Source organism: Lytechinus variegatus, chromosome 8, assembly GCF_018143015.1.
Source record: "Lytechinus variegatus isolate NC3 chromosome 8, Lvar_3.0, whole genome shotgun sequence".
NCBI classification, from domain to species: Eukaryota; Metazoa; Echinodermata; class Echinoidea; order Temnopleuroida; family Toxopneustidae; genus Lytechinus; species Lytechinus variegatus.
Window position 1 is genome coordinate 27,653,809 of NC_054747.1, and position 11,746 is coordinate 27,665,554.

The 11,746-nt window shown below is 38.6% G+C and overlaps 1 protein-coding gene across 1 annotated transcript; it reads left to right on the forward strand.

The window, feature by feature from the left end:
• On the forward strand, positions 1 to 10,976 carry LOC121420271 (nephrin-like). The gene is made up of 7 exons (XM_041614844.1): positions 1 to 303; positions 888 to 1,353; positions 1,740 to 2,069; positions 2,367 to 2,705; positions 3,237 to 3,554; positions 4,056 to 4,324; positions 10,647 to 10,976. The coding sequence occupies exons 2-7, from the start codon at positions 951 to 953 to the stop codon at positions 10,689 to 10,691; spliced, it is 1,704 nt and encodes a 567-aa protein (XP_041470778.1). The 5' UTR covers positions 1 to 303; positions 888 to 950; the 3' UTR covers positions 10,692 to 10,976.
• The last annotated feature ends 770 nt before the right edge of the window (positions 10,977 to 11,746 follow it).

Genomic DNA, 11,746 nt, shown 5'->3' on the forward strand with positions numbered 1-11,746 from the left:
TCGCTGGAAGAAAGACTCTTTACTGCTTTAACAATATATCTGTTACGGCCGCAAAACAACATAACATCACATGCGAATCAATGTGGGCTAGGCCTCCAGCAATATTAAAATGGCGTATACCAGAATGTGTGCCTGCCGTAGTCCAAGATCAGTCTGATGTCATTCAAGGCAACTTTTACATCTCCAGGAAAACGGTAACAATCACACCCTCAAGGGACAATCACGGAAAGATTCTCAGCTGCACAGCATCACATCCAGAACTAGAAAAGGAGCTCAATTGCTCAATGGTCCTAAAAGTTCAAGGTATGTAATACCTTTAATGTCATGAGCCGAGTCAAGGTCTTTGGTTAGTTTTGGATAATGTGAAAGTGTTGATACTATTCGATAAAGTTTATACTCATTCGATAAAGTAGGTACATGGGTCGGAGGCAATCAAAGGTTGGACAATCTGACTTGTTATTGTTGTTATCTTGTTATTGTTCAGTTACCTGCTTATTATAGCTGGCCCCTGCATGTTTCACCCATTTTACTATTTTATATGCTTCATGTAATTTTCAGTCTTATAAAATATTAATATTTACGATTGTCGCACAAAAATGTACTCATTTATGTCATTGTTATTGTATCATTTTTTTTTCATTTGTTATTGATTTATGGATAAAATGCAGAAACTCCAGCAAAAAAAAAATGTGCAGAATGCGCACTCCGAGTCATTTGTAAACGACCCCATAACAATTCAATCCACTTATGTCCTTGAGAGAAATCACGGACTTTCGTTTTCATTTCTTAGGTGAATGATTAATTGGGATTATGAGTAATTGTTGAAAATTCTTAATTAACCATGATTGTAAACCGTCTGCTTACTCTGTCACTCATTTTCTGTTTAGATCCCCTGGCGATTGGCATGATGACTACTGTTCTACTCGTCGGAAGTAGGAAGTAATAACAATATGGATTGCTGTCTTTACATATTGCTGTTCTTTACTTTTTTTGTGTCTGAGACATACGAAGTGAGTGTATCTACTCGTATTCAGAACTCGCAAGTGGACCCAGTCATTGGGGAAGATGTTACTCTTGTCTGCACCTACGAGCCTTCATACGAAACTCGATTACTAAATTGGAGAAACGGGAATGGTGATATTCTGGCAAGTGATACAAGATGTCAGGGGTATGGATGCCACAGTAGATACAAAGTTTCAGACAACAGCAAGTACAGTTTCATAGCGGATTCTTCCAGCGGGAATCTTACTATTACGACCTTAACACCGAATGACAGCGGTGTATATCAGTGTTTTGTAAGCACGGACTACAACACAGGGCTAAGTCGAATTCATTTGAATATACAATCACCAGGTAATGCAAGCCATTAGTATTATATTATTTTATTCCATTAAAATATTATCAAACACTTTCGAGAACGGATGTTTATACAAATGAAATTAATACAAGTGATAAAATTGAAATGAAAGAGACTATACAAATACATTTTATAGCATAAAAGGAGCGCATCGGTTGGCGGCCAGAGACGAGAAAGTTAACTTTATTACTGGAGCTACGAAGGCCCGCTTGCGCTACCAACGATGCGCTGATGAAATACAGCATATAGGGACAAATAGCTAATAAAGATAGAACGAATCAAATGACAACAACAGATAGTGATAAAGAAAAAAGAAGCAACAAAAAATATAAGGCCATTGTACTTTAAAAAAAAAATAAATGCTGCATGTTCTACCTTTAAGCCATAACAGGATTGCTATCAATCACCGATCGGTCCAGTGAAGTATACATGAACGGAGCATCAGTAGCCATCACCTACGGGAGGGCCCAGTACCTGACATGCTCAATCCAAAGCGCTAGAAGTCATGTAGACCTCGAATGGCAAGTTCCTGATGAAGTAAATGCTCGACAGCAAGATCAGTACAACTTCATTCACGGTGACGTCTACACGTCTTATAAAGAAGTTGTGTTAAATCCAGCCAAAGACGATGATGGAAAGATGTTACGTTGTGTGGCTTTGCATCAGGAGCTGGACTATGAAATACAATTGTCTATCATCCTAGAAGTTCAAGGTAAGTAGGCATACTGATATCATAGATCTCCCTATATGTTGTAAAGATACATCCTTTTATCGCTATGTTATGTGATTTGGGCTATATATGTGTACTGTTAATAAAACTTATGAAGATGTTTATTTGAATATGCGATATATGCCTTCATTTTTTTTAATTTCAAATAAAAGCGGTAAATCACGTGTTATCTTCTCTTGGTTTATCAAACAAAACACTTTTCAATACATCCTTTCCATTTCTTCTCTTTTTTCAGTAATTCTTTAAAGTCAGAGATTATTTTCTTAATGTTACATATAGTATCGCCGACTGATTTAATTCTTACTGCAATTAATGGAATAACTACCAGCAAAGAAGGATCAAGAAGTGCAGTTGTCTTTGAAGATTCGCCAACATCATTCACTTGCAAAAGTGTAGGATCACGCCCTCAAGCTCATGTATACTGGTTCATTGGTTCAAACAATCACACTAGAAATTCAACATCAATGTTTAGCAAGAACGAGGTATACCACGGCTTGCATGACACTAAGTCTATTCTGGAGTTGATCCCGAAGAGGAGGCATCACAGACAAGATCTTCGATGCGTTGCCATCGCTGGCATTAGCCAACGTCAAGTAGCAGTGAAGATAAGTGTTTATGGTGAATATATCCGCTATTCAATACCAATCATTAACTCATTTCAAATTTAAAATCAGATCGACAAAACAAATCAATCTTCCCACCATTCTTTTATTACAAAAGTGAAATTAATTTCAGGGATACGCCCTCATAATGTTCATCAGTATAGATCTTTCCACCTGTCTATGGGCACGATTGGTCGGGCAGATATCGTGTGTTACAAACTACATTGGTATTTTGTTTAAAATTCCTGCAACCAAGGCTGTACGCTTTACTTCGAATGACTACATGTATATATACATAACGCCGAGAAAGAATGGTTTCATTTGAATAAAAATAAATGAGAAGGAAATCACTTTACGAACACTAGGCCCTAGTCGTGGTGACCATTATTTGCTTTGTCTGAGACATACACCTACCCACGAAATGGCGAAGGCACTGGTTGGCGCAGTTGATGTCCATGCTATTGGTAGGTTTATTTCCGTTAATTCGTAGGTTAATGTGAATGATTATATTCATCACTAAAACAAAGTAGAATATGTTAACTTGTAGGACCACCGGATCCTCCCTACTTTAATGGAACAGAAGAAATGCGCGATGGAGTACCAACAAACATTACTTGCACAGCAAACAATGGCTATCCTACACCAACGTTCCAGTGGTTTCTTGACACAAACAACATCACCAAGGATTCAGACAGCATATCTTCTTGGAACAAAGATCATTGGGTTGATGCTAGAAGTGTGCTAGTAATAACACCAAGGAGACACGAACACGGAAAACGACTTGTCTGCGAAGTTCATCAAGGTGTCCACCGGGATGCAGCATCTATGGAGGCTTGGAGTGCTAGTAGTATTCTTCGTGTTCTTTGTAAGCCCCTTTTATTTATTCATTTTTATCGAACGGTAAATAACATAATAATTTTTTGATGTCTTTAACTTAATTGCATTGCAAAATTAGGATCTCTAACCCGATTTCCCCGAGAAATTTCACAAGTCTTTGATAATTTCCTCAAAGATTGATGATGAATATTCTGAGCATGCTCCAAACGGACGAAGGGTAATAATGTGTTTCTTGTAACGATCGAGAGTATTGACCATTTTTTATTTCGCAGCAATTACCGCTTGAAGCGTATTACAAGCAGATCAGTTTTCCTCCAATTATTTCATTGAATCCCAGACCTTTTCTTTCATTATCTCTTTTACTTCATATCATCTCTATAACCAGATGGCATTCATTACTCTTTCATTAACAAACATCATTCAAAAAGATGCTGGTTCGTTTAGTCTGGCGCTTACTTGAAATAACATGTATTTTTAATGTCTCAATTATTCTTATGTAGATTTGTCAACTCTTATTATATTCATGTAGATTCCCCAGTCATTGTGGACCATTGTTTTCGTCGGGTACCTGTTGACGGGGATAGCGTGGATGCCTTGCTCACATGTACATCAGATAGTAGACCTGTGGCCTCGATAAACTGGTTCTGTAATAGAAAGGAACTCAACAATAGCACCCATCGTCAGATTCATCGGGGTTTTATAGAAGAAGATACCCTGACTTCGAGTGTTCTGATCATTTCAAACATTTCTGCACAAGACGATGGCTACTATACATGTTTTGCTGAGACGATGCTTGGGGTAGATTCTGCCACTCTATTTTTTCATATTCAAGTAAAATCTTTCATTTACATTCTACTTTGTTTGCCTGTCGTTGTCTATCAAATCTAGTTTCATCTAAAGGAGTCATTTAAACATGATAGATAATCATACATGTACCTATAGAACTCCATAGTTTGCCCCAACTATGCAGAATGAAGTCATGCCATGTGAAATGAATCAATCAACCAAAGTATGAATATCAAAGACGTTAACATTTCATTATTAGTACGAGAACGAGTTGCAATTTCGTAATTACACCTTTCTGACCGCGGGAAACCATCACGTTATAACAAATAAATAAATAAAAACTACATTTATATAGCGCATTACATTAACATTTCAATGCGCTTTACAATAACAAATTAATATACATGTATATGATACTTAACAAAAATCTAAGTTCAAAATACAGTACTGATAGAATGTTCTGGTATTATTACATCAATTCAAATTCAATCTATTCATTTAAGTAGGGCTAAGGTGAAAATGTTACGCCCTATCATTGAATACACAAAAATTGCTTAAATGTATGCATCATAATAGAGTCATAACAATAATAATGAAATTTAAATAACTTAAGTCCCACATAATAAAGATATTAAGAAATTAAGGAAGAATTAAACAGAAATGTCTTTGGTCTGCTCTTGAAAGCATTCACAGAAGGAGCATCACGGATTTGGGTAGGAAGTCTGTTGCAGAGCGTGGGTGCAATTGAAGAGAATGCGCGATCGCCGTATCTCGTGCAGGTGCGAGGTCCAGGTGCGAGATCTAGGTGTGCATGTGCTAAAGAACGATGTGTACGGGAACCAGTAGTCGCTTTGGATGTGATCAGTGAGGTGAGATATGCAGGTGCAATGCCGTGCTTGGTCTTGAAGGTGAGGAGAAGGATCTTGAATTGCAGCCTTTGTTGGATTGGAAGCAAGTGCAAGGATTGGAGAATTGGGGTGATGTGTTCAAATTTCCTTGAGCGTGTTATGAGCCTTGCGGCGGCGTTTTGGATGTGCTGTAATGGGGTTATTTGAGTTTTGGAAGTCCGATCAGAAGGCTATTGCAGTAATCAAGATGTGTTGTGACGAAAGCATGTACAAGTCTTTCCGCACTCGCACTATCCAGATACTTCCTAATCTTTCCTATTTTGGATAATCCAAACCCTGCAGACCGACACGTGTTTCTGATGTGTTGTCTCATAGTCAGTTTGTCATCCAGTGTGACGCCCAGATCACGCACAGTTTCAGAGGTGGAACAGGTAGAATTGTCACCAATCCGCAGACCGGAGAGTGGTGTGGTCTTCCTAAACTGTGAAGTGACATGGAGGATTTCAGTTTTACATCCGTTCAGCATGAGCTGGTTGTCGACGGACCACCGTCGGACATCATCCAAGCATCCCTGTCGTTTACCCACAGCGTCCGTTTGATCACCAGGCTTAACAACAATGTATATCTGAGTGTCATCAGCGTATACTACATGATGAATCCCTTGGTGAGCAGCAATGATAGATGTCAGCGGACCTGTGTACAAGATGAATTCCAGGGGGCCAACCACTGACCCTTGGGGGACACCCCAGGGGAGAGGAAACATTTTAGAATTTGTTCCATTAATTCTAATCCTCTGATGGCGATTCTCAAGGTAGGATATTAACCATTTCAGTGCAACTCCTTGAATGCCATATCTATGAGTCAGTGTGTGAATGAGTAGTTCATGGTTGATTGTCTCAAATGCTGCAGAGTAGTCCAGTAGGACAAGAATCGCTTTTTGGCCCTTGTCAACGGCGAGAAGGAGATCATCAATTTGGAAAGTGCGGTCTCTGTTGAATGGAAGTGTCTATATGCAGACTGCATAAGTGGGAACAACCCGTGTTCATGCAGATAGGCGCGTAGTTGTACCGAGACGACTTTCTCCAAGATCTTAGCAATGAACATGAGGTTCGCAACAGGCCGGTAGCTTTTCAGATCATTGTGGTCCAGTTTTGGCTTCTTCAAGAGAGGCATAACCAATGATGACTTTAACATATCAGGCATGATTCCCGATGAAAGGGATGAATTTATGATTCGAGTTACATGAGGTAAAAGTTCATCGAGACACGCTTTCACAATCCACGTTGGTACCGGATCAAGGTCACAATACTTTGAAGGGCTTTGGCGGATGATCATCTTTACCTGGTTCTCAGTGACAGGCTCAAACTCTGTGAAGCTGTGCATTAGTGTAGGTGTCATAGAAGCTTCCACTAAAGATCCAGGTACATCATTTACTATCGTTTGGATTTTGTTGTGGAAGAATTCTCCAAATCTATCAGCTAACTCCTTGTCATCGTCATGATCTGGAAGGATAGATTCACGAGTTGGATTTGAAAATCTTCTGACGAATCTGAACAGTTGTTTAGTGTCACATCCGGCTATTTCTGCGGTCAGATGGTCGGTCTTTGCTTTCTTCAAGGTTTCATCATGTTGTTTACACGCATCACGATATATTTCCTTGTGAATCTCAAGTCCGGTCTTCACCATCTTCCGTTCGGCTTGTCGCCTTTTCTGCTTGGATCTCCGGACCGATTCCGTGTACCATGGGGCTCTAGGCCTCAAGGATACACGAGTTAACTTAGCGGGGGCGTGTTTGTCAAGGAGATCCTGGAGAACATTGTTATACTCATCAACTGCTTCTGATGGGTTAGACGCACATGATTTAGAGAGAACAGAATTTTTGATGTCTTCTCTAAATTTCTCTAAGTTGATACTACGTAACTTTCTGCACGTTACTACTTTCTTCGAAGGCATGGGCCGTTCTAGGTTCATGGAAGTTAAGATCGCATCATGATCAGACGACAGTCCTGTGATTGACTCTAGGTCCAATATAAGCTCATCAACTTTCCTTGTAATAAGAAGGTCCAGTGTATGCCCTGCTCTATGTGTTGGTACGCTGACATGCTGCAGGAAACCAGCAGAATCGAGGGCATTACTAAACTTTTCAGCATCACGGTCCTGCCTATCATCAACATGGATGTTAAAATCTCCAAGGATAAGAGGAGTATGGTCGATGACTGATATCATTTCAAGCAATGATGAGAATTCTCTCAAAAACATGAGAAATGTCAGTTTGTTCTGTGGTGATGGTGGAGGTCGATATATGGCGTAGATTCTGACTACCGATGCAGACGATGTTCGGACAGTCATATCTAGACTTTCGAAGGAGTCAAATCTGTGGCAAGTGTTCTTAAGTACTTTGATCGATGAACGATATATCACACCTCCTCGTCCAGTTTTCCGTGGTTCCTGTAAAATGTCATAGTCTGGCAAAGTACACTTCAGATCTGCGATGATGTGGTGATCATTATCATCACCTCTTAACCACGACTCAGTAAGTATGAGAACATCTAGGTCATTCTCTAGAATCATGTCACAGATTTGAGTTACTTTAGAGGTCATTGATCTGGCGTTCCACAAACACATTCGAAGATGTTTGTCGTCTTCCTTTTGGTTAGAACGACGATGAACCGGGTTGTCTGTCAAGAGAATAAGATTTTCAGATCTGCGGCTAGGGAGACAAGGGTCTATTCTTGGAAGACTAGGACGCTGGTTTGTAACAACTTGTATATTGAACTTGCGCCTCATTATACCCCCTCGATAGCCACGCTTTGTCCGCCGGGCAATGTTCAAATCCTTCAATATCTGCCATTCATCTGCGGTGAAAGGGCGAGATTGACAATGTCCAGCTCATTGATGCGTAATAGCTTGTCCCGTGAATAGGAATGCTTGGCCATTGCGAGTAGGCAATATATCAACGTACATGTAATGATGACATATAAAACACATACGCCAATAAAATTTGGACGAAGTTTTTTTGAAATGAAAATGCTCATGTTCTCGTAGGCAGATGAGAGGAAAATACTTCCAAATATTTCCGAAGGTACTTACAATGATATTAACAACTACTTTTGCTGCCAGAAAGTCCGAATGTTCGATAAAATCAGTAAAATTCAGGCATAATTGACGAGCAAAATATTTAACAGTGCAGCCATCGAGAAGGGCGCCACCTTGTTTTCTAATTCTTACTCTTCTGTTCCCGCTCCAAATATCGATATGAAAACGGCAAGGTGAAATGGTTGACCAAATAGATGAATTAATTTGACAGTTTGCAAACTACTGGAAGTTATCTGAAATTAATTCTGTCTTAAACACACTTTGAAAGAATACCGACTCGTGAGCTACATGTGATTCCTTTACAAATGAACACTCGTAAAAGCATAATATTAGGCCTGATTTTAAAAAAAATCCAATAAAACCGATGAATTCTTCTCTTATCGAGCGCAATTGGCAATGTCAGTATTCATGTCTCCGACTTTATTGCTCGTTTGAAATTTTAGACCTTTATCATAGTTTACCATGTGCTAATGTTTTGAACTAATATAAAAAAATATTACTTGAACATATTGCAACGATGTTCTGTTACAGTAGCTGATGGTCTACAAATTCCGAAGCATTCCAAAGATCTGTATTAAAGACAACTCCGGAAAAAAATCCATCCTTGTCACCGACCTTCAATGGCGATTGAATTACAAGTTTGGAAAGGAAAAGTGAAAGAAATGGAAAAACATATTGGATAGATGGTGACAAGAGGGGGGGGGGGGGGGCTCACCAAGAATTTTGAGCACTTCTTATATTTTAGGGCTTATGCAGAGCAATTAAAAGAGATATTAAAACCTAAATTGTACAAATAGGTTTCAATATACGTCGAAGAATGGGTTGACAAACTCAAATTATTTGTTTCTCATCCACTGTAGTTGTAACCCTGCTACAGATCTGTCTTACTTGCTCTACAAAGCGGCTGCAATGTCCAACGTAACAGATGGACCTAAGAACATCTCTGACTTCAGATTGCCTGCACGTTAAATTTTATAGCACTGCATTAACATCGTAATACGTATGGAAGATGAATTCCATCGATCAAATGGGATCATGAAATCTGATTTAGACTTCTGCCTTTCTCACAAAAATATTCATACACAAAAAATGGCCTCAAACTTTCCTTTTGAATTGGAGGCAGACGTGCTGTCATATTCTAAATCCACGTTAAGCAATTTCTCTCAAACGCAAATTATTATATAGTCCCAGTACTTTAAGATCCCAACCGCGCGCACCCGTTAATAAAGAAGTCATCAAAAGCAGACCTGACAAGAGGTTTCATTCTCGCAACAGAACAAGATGAATTCATGTTTAAAATTGAATGAAGTAGAATATCTGCTCTCTGGATCCCTCCCTACTCTCGGTTTGGATTTATATTTTAAAATTCAATTTACTTTTAGAATCTCGTCACTTGACATGCCCTTCATTGCTTTGTGAATTAATCGTTCATTCCTTCTTGAACTGGAATAAAAAGCACTAATTGCGAGATGATTGTAACCGTTTTCGTATAACATTTCTTTTCTACAAATGGCAGCTGTAATTTTGATATGGTTTGCTCTTCTGTTAAGGAAGGAAGGTAAGCTGAAAGTAAATGACTTTTAAACATTTTAAAGAGTTGAACTTTCATCCTGCTTATTCATCGGTTTGTGACGTCAGGCAGCTAGATTTCAACTGATAAACATAAATAGGTGTATTGTCTATAATGTTACCTTTTGGAATATATAAAAAGATTTCTGGCAGGCTTTGTCTTTTCTATAAAGATATTCATTATGTCTAGTTCAGTTAACTGGTTTGAATTTAGCGCCAGCGCTCTGATTCTCCGTTGGCAATTGTAATTTTCCCTATCAGTTGCGTAGCATTGTGTATTATATATTCGTAATGAAATTAAAGTATACTACTAGTAGAAAAACAGAATATCTTTATCATAACATGAACAAAATTATCCACTCCCAACGTAGAGTGGTGGTCAAAAGTTAGTGAGCCCCACGGGAATATAATAATATATAAAGTGTTCTAAACACCGTCATGTTTTAGATATTTACGTTTGAATTCATGTAAAAAAAAATATTACAATTAATAAACTTTGTTTTTCGTGGTTCGCCGAACATTGTAGTGTTGTTGTCTGCAGTCAACATTCAGAAAGAAGGAGTGGGATTTGTGGTGGGATTCACTAACTACTGAGCCCAACTGTATAGATCAAAATATTCGGCACATAATTTATTTCCTTAACACTGTATCAACCTGTAAAGTATAAGCAGATATAGTGCCTTGTTTTGCTTTTCGGTAACATTTTCGCAGGAAATATTGTGAAGATTACAATGTTACAAATCAATATATTTAGTCATAGTATTTTTTATGACTTGGATTGTTGAATATATTTAGTTAACGTAATATATTGCCTTTTTCAGTATGCTACGCAGTTACCAGTGTTAATCTATCGACTGACGTTTTAATTCCGCGTATTGGTGAAGACATTCATCTCCTCTGTAATTTTATGCCCTGGAATCAGCATGCTAATATATTTATCACAAAAGACAAAGCGACAAGTTTATCATTTAAAATATGCTTCAGCGATGGAGATTGCAATAGTTATAATTCAAATTCCGGAAAGATGACATGGCATACGGACGAATCATCCGCTGAATTGACAATCAACAAATGGAGTATGAGTGACCAAGGAGACTATCAATGCATTGTGGACAACATAAGATCAAATACCGTGAATCTGAGAAAAATAATGCCTGGTAAGTACTAGACTGTAACTAGTCAACTCATACTGATATTAAATATAAATAGTCGAAGATATCTATCTAGAAGACGCCTTGTCCCCACTGAGGCTCCAGAACAACTGGTCGGTTGCCGGATCTGGGTTTCATCATGGAGAGTTGTTCGGAAGTGGTTCTGCTGTCAAGTAATAGCAATTGATATGCTTTGCGAATTCTGTCATAAGGGTGACCCCAAAAGTATAGTCATGTTGACAATTTGGCATTTGTTGACTAGACACTGTTTCTCTTGAAAGATTGATCAATACACGATTCCTCACATATAAATAATTTATGTTTAAGCCTCCATAATACTTGGCAAATGTATGTTTTTGTTTTATTGTTTTGTTTTTTTACAAACGCATGAAGAACAACCCGACACTCCAGAAATTATGCTCAACGTTCTGAAAGCTGGTGAAGAAAGCAAAATAAACTGTACTTCAAGCAATGGATACCCATCACCTGTCATCTATTGGTATATGGAATCAAGAAACCTCACGATGAACTCATCTATCCTGATGGAAAGGAATGATAATGGACGATTGAAGGCGACCAGTACTCTTACTTTTACACCATTAAGACATGATAACGGAAAAGGTCTTATCTGCCAGGTAGTCCAACCGACAGCGCCTCTTATGTCTTCGCAGAACGAGACCATGGTCCTCAACATTCTCTGTAAGTTACACGTGAGAAACAGCCTGTTCACTATCCTGGAAATTGATACTATTGTTTTCCTTTTCACAGTA